The sequence below is a fragment of the Anolis sagrei genome, chromosome Y, assembly GCF_037176765.1.
Source record: "Anolis sagrei isolate rAnoSag1 chromosome Y, rAnoSag1.mat, whole genome shotgun sequence".
NCBI classification, from domain to species: Eukaryota; Metazoa; Chordata; class Lepidosauria; order Squamata; family Dactyloidae; genus Anolis; species Anolis sagrei.
The window spans coordinates 9,162,723-9,181,675 of NC_090035.1; the positions used below are offsets into that span (position 1 = coordinate 9,162,723).

At 43.2% G+C, this 18,953-nt stretch overlaps 1 protein-coding gene across 1 annotated transcript in view; it reads left to right on the plus strand.

Annotated features, from left to right (window-relative positions):
* Nucleotides 1-18,953, plus strand: part of LOC132782155 (mitotic spindle assembly checkpoint protein MAD1) — a 788,899-nt gene that overhangs the window by 370,475 nt on the left and 399,471 nt on the right. Inside the window, exon 15 of the mRNA XM_067461825.1 lies at nucleotides 1,863-1,953. Within this exon, the coding sequence (XP_067317926.1) occupies nucleotides 1,863-1,953 (91 nt within the window). The remainder of the gene's footprint in view (nucleotides 1-1,862; nucleotides 1,954-18,953) is intronic.

Here is an 18,953-nt window from a genome sequence, read left to right on the forward strand (position 1 = left end):
GGCCCTGGATTTGCAGGATGAAAGAAGAACCAAAATATCATATTCAATCCCATTTAGAAGCACAATAGAATAGATAATCTTAAATTATACAAAAAAGAGAGTCTCAAATACAAAACAGTTTGTTTTATTTTTAAAAGATTCTCTAAATGTTGACGTTATAGCTACTAAGATTGTTGAAACAAGATTTCACCAACCCAGTGTCTTTCAGATGTGTTTGCAAGATGGTTTCCACCATCTTAAAGCAACATGAATGTTCATTCCGATCCAATACATGTCATAAGGCAAAGCTAGCAAAAAGATGGTTTAGCCCAGTGGTTTTCAACCTGTGGGTCCTGAGATGTTTTGGCCTACAACTCCCAGAAATCCCAGGCAGTTTACCAACTGTTAGGATTTCTGGGAGTTGAAGGCCAAAACATCTGGGGACCCACAGGTTGAGAACCACTGGTTTAAGCTGTAGTCATGTAGACAATCAGACAATTCTGTTTTTATCTTCTAACTTGCTTAGATATGTGTGCCAGGTTTGGTCAAGATCCATTGCTGGTTGTAGTCCCAGGGCTCTCTGGATGTGGGAACCTTCTTGGAAAATACCAATGTAGATAGATAGATAATCTACATATATACATGAAATATTATTTTCACGTTTATTGTATACATAGATAAGCCGTTTAAATAGGTCTTGAGAGAAACGAAAACCGAAATATCATAATTGGTGTTACTTGCCCAAGAGGTAAAGGCTCAACAATTTGTAGAGCTCCTTCCAGCTCTTGAGGGAGGAATACAAACTTGGAGGGGCTATCTCTAAGGAAACCTGCAATGTTCCCTTCATACTGGTATAAGATACGTGGAGCAGAAATGGGATAAGATGGAGAAGGTCTCTGTAACATGATGCTGGAAGTTTCTTCTGACCACCTGTGGTGCTCATTGTTCACCCTTTCTCTCGGTTGTAGTTACTAGAGATGTGCATTTTTCATTAATTCTGGTAAGTTGTATCAAATTCATTAAATTCCTACTTACGAGGTAATATCTGATACATGGGAGTGGCCCATACCAAAATCTTAAGAATTTGAACTTACCCAATACTTTTTTGTTTGCATTTTGTAAATCTCAGAAGCCTCCCAAAGTCAATTTTATTTTCACTCCAAGCAAGCAAAGATTGCCTTTCCTCTTTAGATTAATGGCCTCTCACCATTAGGAGAGGGAAAGCAGGGAGGTAGCAGAGTTTGCTGGGAAAGAAAGCACAGAACTCTGGGAAATGTAGTTTGGGAAGGCGAGGAGCCCTAAGGCAGAGAATGCTCTAAACTTTATTCCCCAAAATTCTGTTCTCATCAGAAAGCCCCAATCAGGAGAGGGAAAAGATTTGCTCCTCCTAGCAGCAGCCAGCCAGAGTTCAAAGAAATTGTTGAATCTGCAAAGAGGATATTCAACAAGGTGATAGCTCTTGTAGTCTTTTTTAAATGTTGTTTATAAAAACTTTGAAAATTCCCCAAAACTTCATGGATAAGTGAAATGTTCTGAAACTTGATGGGCTAATAGTGGTAAATGTGTTCTTCCATTGTAGCAAGTTTCACTCCAAAAGTTGTAAAAATGAGGGAGAAATGAGCCCCTGAAGTTTCCCTAATTATAGTAATTATGTGCAATTACTATAATAAAAAAGTAACAAAATTTCATTACTTTTGTTTTAGGAATGAAGTTTTCATTAACTATACTTCAGAAACAAAATGCCAGCACTCTCTAATTTTGTAATGACTTTTTGAAATATTTTTCAGTCAATCACAGATGCCTAGTAGTTAGGCTCACGTGATATGATTGTAACACCAAGAAGGAAATTCTAGGAATTCTGAGTATCATCTTTGTTCTCCTAGATTAAAGATTGAGGAACTAGAAGCTGAAAGAAGGCGATTAGAAGAGGAGAACCGGTCTCTGGAGATGAAGCTGGAACAGATAACCTTCCAGGTAAGCATTTGGAAATCTTAATCCATCTTGAGAAGCATGCCCTCCTAGCATGCTTACAAATATGGGCTGGAACAGTGGTGTCCTGTGTTTGTGGCCTTTCACCCCTACAAACAGGAGTGCACGAAGGTAATCTCACCAAGACCTGTTGGCTTTTTCATAATAATGTCATGGCAGACATTTTTTTAATGAAATGGAAGATATTTTCTACTCTTTACTATTAGGCTATTTTCAGCCGCTTAAGTACATGGATATTATTATGGTTGGGAGACTTTGATCTAAGCATCAGATTGTAGATTTTGTCCTGAATCTTAGACCTATTGAATTCACAGGTTTTGTGTTAAGTATTGACTTAAACTTTAGGAGTTAATTCAGTGTGACTAGTTCGTGTGTGTGTGTCAGGAGCTACTTGAGAAACTGCAAGTTGCTTCTGGTGTGAGAGAATTGGCCATCTGCAAGGACGTTACCTAGGGGATGCCCAAATGTTTGATGTTTTACCACCCATGTTGTTGTTGTTCATTCGTTCAGTCGTTTCCGACTCTTCGTGACCTCATGGACGGCTACTCTATTTCTTCTATGTTCCTCTTGTCCGCAGTAGTAGATCTGGTGGTCATCTGATGTGAAGTGGCCCATTCCAGTCCATTTCAGTTCGCTGACCCCCAGAATGTCTATCTTTAGTCTTGACATCTCACCAATAACAACATCCAATTTGCCCTGGCTCATAGATCTTACCACCCATATGGGAGGCTTCTCTCATGTCCCCACATGGGGAGGTGGAGCTGACAGAGGGAGCTCAACCCACTCTCCCCAGATTCAAACCGCTGACTTGTTGGTCAGCAATCCTGCTGGCACAAGAGTTTAACCCATTGCGCCACCAAGGGCTCATGTGTCTAGTTAATTTCGTGGGATTCCAACTTTTGTTGGGACTACCAAATGAATTAAGGCCTAAAAATTAATTTTTGTGATTTTTCCTCAAATAGAGTTCTGATTCTCCCCCTAGAATCTCCCTTTTTCCTACTAGACAAGTGGTTCCCAATCTTTTTTTCACCATGGACCACATGACCAGGCTTTACTTTGACCAGGGACCACTTTTCCAGGTACCACTTTGATCAGGGACCACTCTCCAACATTAGTACCAAAAGGGTTACGAATCACTTTTTGGTCAAATTTATATCCGGTTTGGTTATTTGGGGTACTGATTCAGGAAATTGCATTGGATAGACCACATCAGCTCTAGTTTCTGAAACAGAACATATGCCATCCAGTAATCGCCATCTGCTCGGCCACAGAAAACCATATTGAATAATCTATTGCTGATGTGGTCTATCCAATGCAGTTTTCTGAATCAGCATACCAAATAACCCCAGGAACAGGTCTAAAAACAGAGACACCAAGGCTCCCCCATTTCTTGTAGCCACATGAAGCGTTTCTTCTCAGGGAGGAAGGAGGAGGGGAGCACCTCGGTACTATAAGAGAGTTTTGTGAGTTCAGTGCTCTCGGTGCAATTGTGTAGTAACGGTGAGGCTGCGGACCATATTTTAGTTGGGTTGTTGTAGGTTTTTTGGGCTATATCACCATGTTCTAGAGGCATTCTTTCCTGACGTTTTGTCTGCATCTATAGCAAGCATCCTCAGAGGTAGTGACGTTTTGCCTGCATCTATGGTAAGCATCCTCACTACCTCTGAGGATGCTTGCCATAGATGCAGGCGAAACGTCAGGAGAGAATGCCTCTAGAACAGTGGTTCTCGACCTTCCTAATGCTGCGACCCCTTAATGCAGTTCCTCATGTTGTGGTGACCCCCAACCACAACGTTATTTTTGTTGCGACTTCACAACTGTCATTTTGCTATTGTTGTGAATCATAATGTGAATATCTGATATGCAGGATGTATATGCAGGATGGACCAAATTTAGCACCAATACCCGATACACCCACATTTGAATACTGGTGGAGTTGGGCAGGGGGGACTGATTTTTTCATTTGGGAGTTGTAGTTGCTGGGATTTATAGTTCATTTAACTCCCATGACCAACAGAAAATACTGGAAGAGTTTGGTGGGCATTGACCTTGAGTTTTGGAGTTGTAGTTCACCTACATCCAGAGACTCAAGCTAGGATGGATCTGGACCAAACTTGGCACGAATTCTCAATATGCCCAAATCTGAACACTGGTGCAGTTTGGGGAAAATAGACCTTGACATTTGGGAGTTGTACTTGCTGGGAATTATAGTTCGCCTGCAATCAAAGAGCATTCTGATGCCCACCAATGATAGAATTTGGTCAAACAGAACCCCCATGAGCAACAGAATATACTGTGTTTTCTGATGGTCTTTGGTGACCCCTTTGACACCCTCGTGACCCCCCCAGGGGTCCCGACCCTTAGGTTGAGAAACACTGCTCTAGAACATGGCGATATAGCCCAAAAAACCTACAACAACCCAGTGATTCTGGCCATGAAAGCCTTCGACAATACATATTTTAGTTCTTGCAGACCACTGGTGGTCCACAGACCACAGATTGGGAACCACTGTTCTAGACCTATGTAAGTCCCAAGAAAGGGATTTGGTTGTGCTTAATCAGAGCGTTACGATGAAGCCAACTATTTGACACGCATTGAGATGCTAACGATAATACAGTGGTGCTGTGGGCTGCTTTACAGGAAATACAGATTGAGTGTCTGTAATTCTGAAATCATCCAAAATCCGAAATTGTCCAAATGGGTGGCTGAGGTAGTGACACCTTTGCTCTCTGATCACTCAGTGAGCACAAACTTTGTTTCATATATGAAATCACTAAAAGTCTTATATGTAAAATTATCAGCAGGCTGTATGAGATGTATATGAACTTTGTGTTTAGACTTGGGTTTTGGTGGATTTTATTTTGAACATTTTTTTTCCACAGAAAATTTCCAAAATGTGAAAAATCTGAGCTAAGCCTTTTATAATTGTGCCTAATGGGAAGCAATCACTTTGAAAGTTATTCTTTCATGCAAGAGCAAAATAAGTGGATTTATATCCCTTCTTGTCTCCACTCAGAGGCCCGTTTCCCATACTTGTGTAGATAATTCACACAAGTCCCATGACTAGGAAGTCATCATAAACACCTGTGAGAATGAGTTACATTGGCAATAATGAGTACAACTTTGTATTGCTTCCAACCTACTGTAATATATGCAGTAGCTCAAAGAGTGATTATATTTTCTCTGCATCCTATCTCCTTACTAGCTGTGATTCATTCTTTCTTTTTTCTCTCTCTTTTTCTCTCTTTCACATCCCGACATTGTTTCCAAGGCATTTGCGTGTTAAAAAGTATGTTCGCAAAGAGGAATGGTCTGACGTTGCTGTATTGATGATTATCTTTGTCCTTTTTTATTTTTATTATGTCTGAATGAGAAATGGATGAATTTTTCTAAATATGAGTAGTTTTCCTCCTAATGGGTTTGAACTTGGAGTGATGACGCTTGCTTTTTTGGAACTGCCTGTACATAACTCCTGCTCTCCATTCACAAATTTCTAAATCGTATGGGTTTATGTATCATGTCTGGTGGACACAGAATTGAGCCGGTCTCAGGTTTTGAATACATGGGAGTACTCCTCCATTGCAATAACAGCAGGAAAGCCCACGCAGAGTAAACAGCAGAGACAGTGCAAATGAGCTTGCATGCCATCTTAAGAAAGCCCTGGCCATTGACCTGTGGAGTCCTGCAAGGTTCCCTTCTTTCCCGCATGCTCTTTAATATCTACACGAATCCACTGGGTGAAGTCATCCAGAGCTTTGGAGTTGGGTGCCATCTCTACGCAGATGACACACAATTCTACTACACTTTTCCACCTAATTCTAGGGAAGCTCCTCGGATCATAAACCAGTGCTTGCCAACTGTGTTGGACTGGATGAGGTCCAACAAGCTGAGGCTTAATCCAGACAAGACAGAGATCCTCCTGGTCAGTCACAGGGCTGATTGGGGTCTAGGGTGGCAACCTGTGATTGAGCGTGGTCTAGTCCATGAGGTTACAACTGAACCTGTGCTCAGTGGGGTCACACTCCCCCTGAGGAAACAAGTCCACAGTCTAGAGGTTCTCCTGGATTCTTCACTGATGCTTGAGACTCAGGTGTCAGTGATGGCCAGGAGAGCTTTTGTACAGTTAAAGCTTGTGCACCAGCTGCGATCATTCCTTGAGTAGCCTGACTTGGCCATGGTGGTCCATGCCTTAGTTACATCCAGAATTGACTACTGTAATGCACTCTACATGGGGCTGCCTTTGAATATGACTTAGAAACTGCAGAGAGGAAGCCAGATTATTAACTGGAGTGAGCTTTAGGGAGCATACCACCCCCTTTTAAAGCAGCTCCACTGGCTCTCGATAAGATTCCAGGCCCAATTCAAAGTGCAGGTGATTACCTATAAAGCCCTATATTCTTCGGGTCTAACCTATCTCCGAGACCGCATCTCCTTTTACAAACAGGCATGGGCATAAGATCTGCTGGAGACGCCCTTCTCTTGGTCCCACCACCCTCTCAAGCATGGTTAGTGGGGATGAGAGAGAGAGGGCCTTCTCGGTGGTGGCTCCCTAGTTCTGGAGTACTCTCTCTATGGAAATTAGATTAGCCCCCTCTCTTTATGCCTTCCAGGGGAGTCTAAAACATAGTTGGTTCTTCAGATAGGCCTTTGGTCATGAGTAATCCATGGCCAATGTGATGAATCATTGATAGTACTGGCCCACACTTTGATTGATTGTTATGATAGATTGCTGGCTGGCAGGTTCCATTGTGTTTTAGGAATTTTATAATTTTCAATTTTTAAAAAATGTATTAATGAGATTTTTATGCGCTGTTGATTATACTTATGTCATTGTATTTATACTTATGTATTGTTGTCTGCATGTGGCACTTGGAGTGCTTCTATGAGCCGCCCCGAGTCCCTTTGGAGATGATGATGATGATGATGATGATACCTCAAGGTGGGAGGAGGCTACTTAATGCTGGTGGCACTTAAACTTTTTGAAGCTAATCCAATTGCACAAATGCTGTATGAAGCTCAGCTTGGCCCCTTTTCAAATTATGCCCCACCAGAGCATGTTCAATCCAAATTCCTAAGATCAGCTCTACAGGCTCCCAGATGTGTCTCTAACACCACCCTGTAATTAGTGACAGGCTTCGTGAAAGTGGAGGGGAGAGTATGGACATCCGTTCTCAACTATTGGTTATGCCTATCTTTCTCCCTGCATGGTCTTGCCACTCTAACCATGAGGGTCGACTTCCAGTCCACATGGCAGCAAAGATCGCAACACTAGGTTTCTCCCAAGGACAATTACTAAGCATGAAATGGGACCAAGCCAAGGATCTCATCAAGCAACGGATCCTGGACATAGAGTGCCGATCGGACTTTCCCAGCTCCCCAGCCTTTATTGTTAGTGAAGCTAATAGATATCTCACTGCCTCCATGGCATACTTAACAGACCTGGAGGTGCCCAAACACTGAAGAGCTTTTACCCTGGCAAAATGCCATGACCTCCCATCGACTGTATTGGAGGACAGGTATCAGAAGACCCCCTTCAAGGAGAGATTGTGCCCCGTGAGTCCAGACACACAGAAACAACCGAACATGTGCATGTTTTACAAAGACATCAGAAATAATCTCATTACACCATCGCTTCTTAAATACCCAGGGAGCACCGGAAAATGTTATGCTACCCTGCTGGTCTTGGACTCTAGCATTACAATAATTTACAGTATTGTTGGGTTCTGCATGCCAGATTCGACAGATGATGATTGACCTCACAGGGCAGCACCCTGACGGGAATGCGGCTGGAGCAACCTGTTGCAGCTGAGCTGCTGCTGGGCTTGTAATGTGCCCCTCCCTCTCCCTCTGGTACCCCCCTAATGTTGTATCCCTCTTATTAGATTTTCCCCTTCCTCAGTCCTATACCTGCTATGATAACTTTGTCTTTAAACAGTGTTGTTTTTTTTAAAAAAAATCTATTTTCTAATCTTTTTAATGCCTGCCTCTCTAGGGAGTTGTGTTTGGCCATCCCAGGGCGTTTGTGCCCCACTCTGTGCTGGTCAAGGACTGTAATAAAGTCTCGTTGTTGGTGCTCTGAATGTTTCGCCATAATAGTAGAAATGATATTTCCATTGTGAAAAGTGCTTTACCACACTGAACTGCTTTATGCTCTTGGAAGGCCCATGAGATAGGTCACTTACATTCCCATTTTGCAGGTGGGGAACTGAGTCTGAGAAGACAAATGACTTTCTCTCAACCATGGCTGAGCTGGAGCTTGAACCCTGCTCTCCAAGGTCTAAGTACAACTCTTTGCCTGCAGAACTGCATGGACCCTCACTCCTCATGTTGATCATGTTGCTAAATGACTAAACCTGTTGTGTATGTCACCCTGCTGTATCTTTGGTCTTCCCTTACACTCTTGAAATGTGACCAATGAGGAGAACTACCAAGATAGTTTTCTAGCTATTGTGTGCACTAATCAATGTTTGTGTAACCCACTTGATTGTTGCTTAAGGATGTAGATATATTTTAAGAGGGAGCACCTAATTGTGGATATCAAAATAAAGATGACTGTGAGCTTATTGTGAAATGACAACAATACAATTGGGTCCTTGTGTTTTTTTTCTGTCTTGAAAATGGAAAATCACTAGGTTTGGAGCATTCACCCAAGGTAGCAGAGGTGAGAGCAAATTGGAAACCATATTTCATTGCATAATATTCAAAATTTTATTCTTTTTTGTAAAAAAAAAAGAGTTGCGACTATTATGCGATGTAAAATATCTGCCTTTGATTCTCCAGTTTCTGGGTTTAAAAATAAAACATTAAGTGCCTCACCTCCGAGACAGGAGGAGGAGAAGGTCTGATTTAGTCTCAAACTAACAAGCTCCATTTCTCTTTGTTTGCTTTTAACTTCCTTGCCTCAGAGGAAGAAGAAGGGTTGGATTTGAGTTACAGAGATCTCTATTTAAGGTTTTTAAAACATCCTTGCCTTCAGAGAAAGAAGGAGGGGAAATCACCCCCAAGTAGCTCTGCAACCGTTATGTGAAGAACACAAAAATACCAATTCTCCCACCCAAATAATGGGGGTACGACTATTATGCAATGAATTCTGGTAGTTTTATATATATCACAGAACTATAACATGACTGATAGGATTACAAAATCTGGAGAAAGGACGAAGAAGGGAAGATTCGAGTTACAGAGTTCTCTATTTAAGGTTTTTAAAAACTGTCTTGCCTTCAGAGAAAGGAAGGGAAATCACCCCAAATGGCTCTGCAACCATTATATGAAGAACACAAAAGTACCAATTGTCTCACCCAAAGAATGGGGGTGCAACTATTATGCAATGAATCATGGTTGTTGTTGTTCATTTGTTCAGTCGTCTCCGACTCTTCGTGACCTCATGGACCAGCCCACGCCAGAGCTCCCTGTCAGCCGTCACCACCCCCAGCTCCGTCAAGGTGAGTCCAGTCACTTCAAGGATGCCATCCATCCATCTTGCCCTTGGTCAGCCCCTCTTCCTTTTGCCTTCCACCTTCCCCAGCATCATTCCCTTCTCTAGGCTTTGCTGTCTCCTCATGATGTGGCCAAAGGACTTCAACTTTGTCTCTAGTATCCTTCCCTCCAGTGAGCAGCCGGGCTTTATTTCCTGGAGGATGGACTGGTTGGATCTTCTCGCAGTCCAAGGCACTCAGAACTTTCCTCCAACACCACAGTTCAAAAGCATCTATCTTCCTTCGCTGAATCATGATAGTTTTATATATATCACAGAACTGTAACATGACTGATTGGATTACAAAATCTGGAGAAAGGACTTAGAAGAGAAGATTCGAGTTACAGAGTCCTCCATTTAAGGTTTTTAAAAATTGTCTTGTCTTCAGAGAAAGGAAGGGAAATCACCCCGAAATGGCTCTGCAACCATTATATGAAGAACACAAAAGTACCAATTGTCCCAACCAAAGAATGGGGGTACGACTATTATGCAATGAATTATGATAGTTTTATATATCACAGAACTGTAACATGATTGATTGGATTGCAACGTCTGAAGAAAGGGTGAAGGAGGGAAGATTTGAGTTTCAGAGATCTCTGGTTAAGGTTTTTTTAAACTGCTTTGTATTCAGAGAAAGAAGGAGGGGAAATCACCCCCAAATGGCTCTGCAACCATTATGTGAAGAACACACAAATACTTCTCAGAACAGAAGAGGGTTAGCATTTTGTTTTGGAACACAGTCAGTTCTCTTCCTAAGTAGAGAAAGAGTTACTGTGCCTCTTCCCTTTTGCCAAACAAAAATGGGGGTGCGACTATTATGCAATGAAATATGGTAGTTTTATATGCCACAGAACTAAAGATTGATTGATTGGATGACACTGACAATTTTCCTACTTTCCCTTAGTCTTTACTTGCACCCCACTGTATCAAATATCAGGTGTTATAAAGTCATCATAACTTTCTGAAAGTGTGGCCCTTGCCAGAGATCAGGATGGGGAGGTTACACTTCTCAAAACAGAAGAGGGTTAGCATTTTGTTTTGGAACACAGTCAGAAAGAGAAAGAGTTACTGTGCCTCCTCCCTTTTCCACCATAGCACCTGCTTTTTAAGGATTTCCTGTTTGAAGATAGCAAATGAGAGAACCTGAACATCTTTGCATTAAATCAAACCTTGTCTGACTCAAAGGAATATTGTGTAATCACTGTTTCTCTGTGTTCTCTCAGATGTGCCAAGCGCCGCATTGTTAGGGTGCTCCATTCTTTTCATTTTCTCCCCCTTTCCCTCCTGCAAATTGTTTATTGGTGGAGATAGCAGGTGATTTTTAAATGCCAGGTTTGAAATCACCTAGATTCCAGGCAGGCCATTGATTTTTCTCTTGACACCTGTTAGAAGCTGATCAAATTTCCCTTTTATTACCAATTCCTAAAGATTGGGATGAGGAACGGGGGCGGCAGCAGTGACAGCTTTGATAAAACGGGGCGTCTGGAGCGACGGAGCGCTTTTAACCAAGCAGCATTTAGCATGAAGCTTGTCACCGGGTTCTCCTTTAATTGGGCTGCTGTTGTCAGGAGGAGATGAAAGGATTGGGCTTGGTGTTTGGATGCCCCAGTCTCCCAGGAGCACTTACAGCGGGTTTGGTTCCACAGAAGGTTACTGCTTGCTCATTTCATATCTCAGGCAACGTCCCCGTGCGAGGATAGCTGTCGGTTCATAGCTCTGGGGCAGCGTAGCCTAGCCCGCAGTAAATCTCTGCTTTTTTGATGGAGATTTGGAAGATTTGAAATTGGTTACCAACCATGTTTTTAGTCTAGCCCAGTATTTCTCAACCTTCCTAATGCCGCAACCCCTTAATACAGTTTTTCATGTTGTGGTGACCCCCAACCATAATGTTATTTTCATTGCTACTTCACCACTGTAATTTTGCAAACGGTTGTGAATCGTAATGTCAACATCTGATATGCAGGATGTATTTTCATTCACTGAACCAAATTTGGCACAAATACCCAGTATACTCAAATGTGAACACTGGTGGAGTTTGGGGAAAATAGATGTTGTCATTTGGGACTTGTAGTTGCTGGGATTTATAGTTCATCTACAATCAAAGAGCATTCTGAACTCCAACAACAATGGAATTGAACCAAATCTGGCACACAGAACTCCCGTGATCAAAAGAAAATCCTGGAAGGGTTTGGTGGGCATTGACCTTGAATTTTGGAGTTGTAGTTCGCCTACATCCAGAGAGCACTGTGGACTCAGACAAGGATAAATCTGGACCATGACGGATCTGATAGATCTGGACCAAACTTGGCACAAATACTTAATATGCCCAAATGTTTGTTGTGTCAGGAGTGACTCCTGGTGTGAGAAAATTGGCCGTCTGCAAGGACGTTGCCCAGGGGACACCTGGATGATATGATGTTTTTATCATCCTTGTGGGAGGCTTCTCTCATGTCCCCGCATGAGGAGCTGGAGCTGATAGAGGGAGCTCATCCACCTCTCCCCGGATTCGAACCTGTGACCTGTTGGTCTTCAGTCCTGCCGGCACAGGGCTTTAACCCATTGCGCCACCGGGTGCGCAAATGCGAACACTAGTTGGGGGGATAGATTTTGTAATTTGGGAGTTGTAGTTGCTGGGATTTATAGTTGCTGGGATTTATAGATTTTGTAATTTGGGAGTTGTAGTTGCTGGGATTTATAGTATTTTAATGTATTTTATGTATTAATGTATTATGAGGTTGTGATTTTTATACTATTGTCTATGAATCTCCTGTTGTGAACCGGCCTGAGTCCCTCGTCAGAGGTCGAGAAGACCGGGTTATAAAAGCTCTAAATAAATAAAAATAAATAAATACAATCAAAGAGCATTCTGAAGCATGTATAAATATGTGAGAGGAAGCCACAGGGAGGAGGGAGCAAGCTTGTTTTCTGCTTCCTTGGAGACTAGGACGCGGAACAATGGCTTCAAACTACAAGAGAGGAAATTCCACCTGAAGATGAGGAAGAACTTCCTGACTGTGAGAGCCATTCAGCAGTGGAACTCTCTGCCCCGGAGTATGGTGGAGGGTTCTTCTTTGGAAGCTTTTAAACAGAGGCTGGATGGCCATCTGTCAGGGGTGATTTGAATGCAATATTCCTGCTTCTTGGCAGAATGGGGTTGGACTGGATGGCCCATGAGGTCTCTTCCAACTCTTTGATTCTATGATTCTATGATTCTTCTGCAGTTGTTTATCTTTCCCTAGCTTCAAGTTGGCAACTCCCTTGAAGTTCTCATCAGAACATAGCTAGATCTCAAGTTCTCAAGTTCACATAATCACAGCCTCAACTCTAAACATTTCAGCACAGTATTTTCCATTCTCAATGGCATCCATATTTGCAATACAAAGAAGCACATTTAAAACGCATACATAACTCAATAAATCCTGAAAACCTGGCACACAGAACTCCTGTGACCAAAAGAAAATCTGGAAGTGTTTGGTGGGCATTGATCTTGAATTTTGGAGTTGTAGTTCACCTACATCCAGAGAGCACTGTGGACTCAAGCAAGGATAGATCTGGACCAAACTTGGCACAAATACTTAATATGCCCAAATGTGAACATCAGTGGGGGGATAGATTTTGTAATTTGGGAGTTGTATTTGCTGGGATTTATAGTTAACCTACAATCAAAGAGCAGGGTTGGTGGGCATTGACCTTGAGTTTTGGAGTTGTAGTTCACGTACATCCAGAGAGCACTGTGAACTCAAACAATGATAGATCTGGACCAAACTTGGCCCAAATACTTAATATACCCAAATGTGAACACTGGTGGAATGTGGGGAAAATAGACATTTGGGAGTTGTAATTGCTGGGATGTATAGTTCGCTTATAATCAAAGAGCATTCTGAACACCACCAACAATAGAATTGGGCCACACTTCCCACACAGAACCTCCCTCCAGCATTGCACGCTCTTCCTTGCCAGCACATGCGCACCATGCTGCCATTCACCGAGTATGCCTGCTCTCCCCTCTCCACTTGGATTCTCAGAAACAGTCCTTTCCTTGGCTAAGGGGCTGGCCAATCACAGCAGAGGACGTCTATTGGTGGTGGGATTCCCTGTCTGTTTCCAAAAAGGAAGAGAAGGACAGGCGGAGAGATCTTTAGCCTTTTCTGCCAAAGGGGTCCCTAAGACCATCAGAAATACATGTTTTCTGGTGGTCTTTGGCAACCTCTCTGAAGCCCCCTTGCAACCCCCCAGGGGTCCCAACCCCCAGGTTGAGAAGCGCTGATCTAGCCTCTGAGATCTGCCAGCGGCAGGAATTATTCAGTCCAATTATTCTGCTTCCATTTACTAATTAACCCATCCTTTTATGCTCTTCCAAGGAAAGGGAATAGGAGACTATGTGGCTGTTTTCTTTTTTTTTTAACAATCTTTCAAGCATCGAGCTGCACTGGGAACCCAGAATTGCCAAAATGGGAGATATGATTTTGATAATGCTGTCATTCTGTGTAGGTGGCCCATAAAATCCATTAGTTGGGTCATCACATTTGTCAAGTGCCGTTTGCTGGTGCGGTCGTGACTGAGGCAGATTGCTGGGGAAGCAGTTGGCACTGCTAATTCAAAGAGCATTAGGGGCTGCTCTTTAATAACTGCTTCAGTTTGACATTGGTAAGTGCCATGCTTCAAAATTGGTTTTCTCCTCTGTTAAAAAAGGAATGACCCAGGAAGGCTGTTGTTTGCCATTTAATTTAAGGCAAGGATTGTCCTCTTCACAGCGAGGATTAGTTGGTTGGTGAAAGCAGTTGGCTGGCATATTATGCCTCATGTGGCATCATGGAACATACTTGTGAAATGCGAATTATGGCACAGCAATGCACAGGTTGTTCGACTTAATAGCAGTCTTTGTCAAAGTAGTTTACAGCTATGACTGTATAACCGAAATAGCAAAGCAAATTGGGCTGATTTGGAACAATTTGTCCACGCATCAGATCAGAATAGATACATCCAGTTCAGGTTTGGTGCAGAATAGCACATTCTGCAATGCTTTTCACGAGTCTGGAGATATGGACAGTATAAATACATGTGAAAAACAACGATTCTCCAACATGACCATATCGAATTATGTGATGTTGAGTGGGAGTGGGGATGGCATAGTGCTTATGGGGTGGGATTGTTTGGGGCCACTGAAGTTGCATTTATTTATTTATTCATTCATTCATTTATCGTGTCATCAGCAACCAGACATTTGTATTACATTTTTAACAAAAACAAACAAACAAACAGAGAAAACACAAAGTTTGCAAGCTTTGATTAAATGTCCTTTGACCAGTATCTTGCCACTTGGAGTGCTTCTGGTGTTGCCGCAAGGAGGTCCTCCATTGTGTATGTGGCAGGGCTCAGGTTGCATTGCAGCAGGTGGTCTGTAGTTTGCTCTTCTCCACACTCGCATGTCGAGGATTCCACTTTGTGACACATTTCTGAAGGTTGGCTCTGCATCTCATGGTGCCAGAGCGCAGTCTGTTCAGCGCCTTCCAAGTCGCCCAGTTTTCTGTGTGCCCAGGGGGGAGTCTCTCATTGGGTATCAGCCATTGATTGAGGTTCTGGGTTTGAGCTTGCCACTTTTGGACTCTTGCTTGCTGAGGTGTTCCAGTGAGTGTCTCTGTAGATCTTAGAAAACTATTTCTTGATTTAAGTCATTGACGTGCTGGCTGATACCCAAACAAGGGATGAGCTGGAGATGTCTCTGCCTTGGTCCTTTCACTATTGGCTGCTACTTCCCGGCAGATGTCAGGTGGTGCAATACCGGCTAAGCAGTGTAATTTCTCCAGTGGTGTAGGGCGCAGACACCCTGTGATAGTGCGGCATGTCTCATTAAGAGCCACATCCACTGTTTTAGCGTTGTGAGATGTGTTCCACACTGGGCATGCATACTCAGCAGCAGAGTAGCATAGTGCAAGGGCAGATGTCTTCACTGTGTCTGGTTGTGATCCCCAGGTTGTGCCAGTCAGCTTTCGTATGATATTGTTTCTAGCACCCACTTTTTGCTTGATGTTCAGGCAGTGCTTCTTGTAGGTCAGAGCACGGTCCAGAGTGACTCCCAGGTATTTGGGTGCGATGCAATGCTCCAGTGGGGTTGCATTATTATTACCTCATATCATGTTTGCATTCTCTGTTAATTGAAATCATGAAGGAACAATGTTGGGTTCATTTGTCTGAAACCGGGCTATGTTGAGTCTTTCTTTAGGCTTCTACTCTTTCTCCAAATTGTACATGAATTGTTTCTTGAATGACATGTGGAAGAGAAGAACTAGACAACAATCCAGACTCACTGGGTAGCTGTGAGTTTTCCAGGCTCTATGGCCATGTTCCAGAAGCATTCTCTCCTGACATTTCTCCCACATCTGTGGCAGGCATCCTCAGAGGTTGTGAGGTCTGTTGGAAACTAGGCAAGTGTGGTTTATACATCTGTGGAATGATGTCCAGGGTGGGAGAAAGAACTCTTGTCTGCTTGAGGCAAGTGTGAGTGTTGCCATTGGCCACCTTGATTAGCATTGAATGGCCTTGCAGCATCAAAGCCTGGCTGCTTCCTGCTTGGGAGAATCCTTTGTTGGGAGGTGTTAGCTGTCCCTGATTCTTTCCTGTCGGGAATTCCAGCCATGATTTATTTATTTATTTATTTCGGTTGCTTCTACCCCGCCCTTCTCACCCCGGGGGGGGACGGGGACTCAGGGCGGCTTACAAAAGTGAGGCACAATTCGATGCCCGCATCACATAACAGCAAAAGACAATAACATCATTTAACAACAGCAATTCTAACAATAACCACAATTACCATAAAGACAATAATTATTATGGGTAAAAACAACCATAAAAGCAATAAAAATCCATACAAACCTCCTTGACGGTCAGCTTTTCACAATCTCATAGTTAAATTCCAATTCCACAATTGTCAGTTCTTTTAGTCCTATCCATCTGGTTTCCATATCTAATTGTCAGGTTGCCCAAAGGCCTGGTCCCACAATCACGTCTTTACCTTCCTCCTGAAGGTGAGGAGGGATGTTCATGTCCTGATTTCCCCCGGGAGTGAGTTCCACAGGTGAGGGGCCACCACCGAGAAGGCCCTGCTCCTCGTCCCCACCAGCCTCGCTTGTGATAGTGGTGGAGTCTAGAGCAGGGAATCCCCGGATGATCTCAAATTCCGGGGTGGGACGTAGAGGGAGATAAGTTCGGACAGATACACTGGACCGGAACCGTAAAGGGTTTTGTAGGTCAAAACCAGCACCTTGAATTGTGCTCGGAATTGAGCTCGGAATTGAATGATTCTGGCCATGAAAGCCTTCGACAATCAAGATTCACTCTTGAAAAATCTTTGGCTACCTGTAGGTTGCCTAAAAACATTCCAGTATTAAGTGAAGTAGTGACTACTTTAATACAACAGTTTGTACGTTTATCTCAGCAGCGTAAGTGGATCAGCGGTGATGGTGGAATGCATGTCAGCCACTCCATCGTCTAGCTCCCTTAACTTTGTTAGGATTGAGAGTCTTCTAAAACGGAGGCATGACACTGCTTCAGTGAAGCAACTTATTTCTCTAACGTTGGTGTTATGTTCTACAAGAAGACTCTTACGCACCCTTATTTAACATTACTTTTGAGTCGATCACATATTTGGGTCCGTACAGATAAGGAATGGCGAGAACTCAGTCTGTGCCTTCAGGGCTTGCAATCTCATTTGCTCCAGAGGAACCTAATTTGAGATCCAAATGAAATAAAGGCTGAATTCCCCTGAGATGTGCCAGCAGGCATCATCACAGACACATATTTCTTCGCGGGCACTGAGGAGCCCTTCCGTGTACTAAACATCTATTTAATTCTCACATCACCTATGGCTTTAGTGCCACATGCTGCTACGAATCTATGCAGCCACTTGGCATTCTAAAAATATCGCAGACGGAAGGGAGTCGAATTTTCATTGCTTCAGAAAGGCATTCTGGAAAAGATTGTATTAATCTCAGGTTGAGACGGTTGAGTGTTGCATGCTCCCATTGGCTGATGTTTCTCACAAATACCGGTGTGCAGGTACAACTGTACCAGGAGCTCCAATTTTGTTTGCTTTGCATTGAATGTTTGTTGTAGTCCTAAGTTTCAGGGACTCTGCAGATAGGTGGCTTCTTTTGGCTGCAATCATAGGGCAAGCCACCTGTCAATTATCGTTAGGTTCCCTGGTCCCGCCCCCTTTTTGGGTTTTAAAGGAAATAGGAACCATTTTGGGTTCAGTCTACACAGAGATGCCTTTCATGCAGGACATAATACCAAGAGCTCCTGCAGAAAGCTTCGTCTTCTACGGCTTGGCTGGGAGATATACAGCTTTACAGCTTGGCCGGGAAGAAAGGTCCCATAGCTTGGCCGAGGATTATACAGCCTTACAGCTCCTTTGCCGAGGGACTTCAGCCAGCCATCACGGAAACCTGAGTTCTTTTTCCCCTGGAAGTCTACAAAGCTCTGCTTGGTAAGGGTCACTCGCGGAAGCCAGAAGCAGTTGGTACCGGGTGCAGGGGCTCCACGCCAACAGAGGCAAAGACAGACTGCCCAGATTAGAAGTTAAGGATTTCCCCATTAGTTACAGTTATGAAGATAGTGCCTGTTCCCTGTGGACAAGATTGAGAGAGAGCTAATAGACTGTTAAGAAAGCCTTAAAGTACCTGTTTGTTTTCATTAATAAAGAACTTTGTTGAACCTTTAAGCAATCTAAAGACTCTGTTTTAAGGAAATCCAAAGGCCTTTAATCTGAGGCAGCCCCGGCGTCCCTTTGGGCACACAGAATTTATGTCCTGTCTGCAGTCTTATGCACAGGCCCAGCGTGCGACAGCACAACCGGTGTAGCCACTTGGGTGCAGAATGGATGAAACCACTAGGCAGGTTACAAATTTGGGTGCATTAAAAATTAGAAAATATCCTCAATATCAGAGGCAATGTGCCTCTCCGTTTCTGAGATCCATATGATTCAGTGGTGGTGATTAGACATGGACCCGGTATTTGTCTAATTTGTTTCATTCGGATTTTCGTTTCGTACTGTCCATTTGGATGGCACGAAACGAAAATACAAGTTTTGTATTGAAGGAGGGTTGAAACGAAAGAGGAAGTTGCATGGTTACCATTGCTTTGTTTGGTTTTTGGGCCTTGTGGCTTCGTTCACGCTGCCTTCTTCATGCCTCTGAGGAGGAGAAGAAGATGTTTGGGCATATCAGAGCCCAAGAAAACAGTGATGTCACCAGGTTATATATGGGGAGACTGCCCCACCAGTGGTATCTGAGGTTAAACCCCCCCTTAACCTCAGGTGTCTTCTGCAGATTGAGAGGAAGGGAAAGAGGGAATGTTTTTTAAGGAGATTTTATTTATAGAAAGAAAAAAAATCCCTAAAAATCTGGGGATGACCCAAATGTAATAATAATAATAATAATAATAATAATAATAATAATCCTTTATTTGTACCCCGCTACCATCTCCCGAAGGACTTGGTGTGGCTTACACAAGG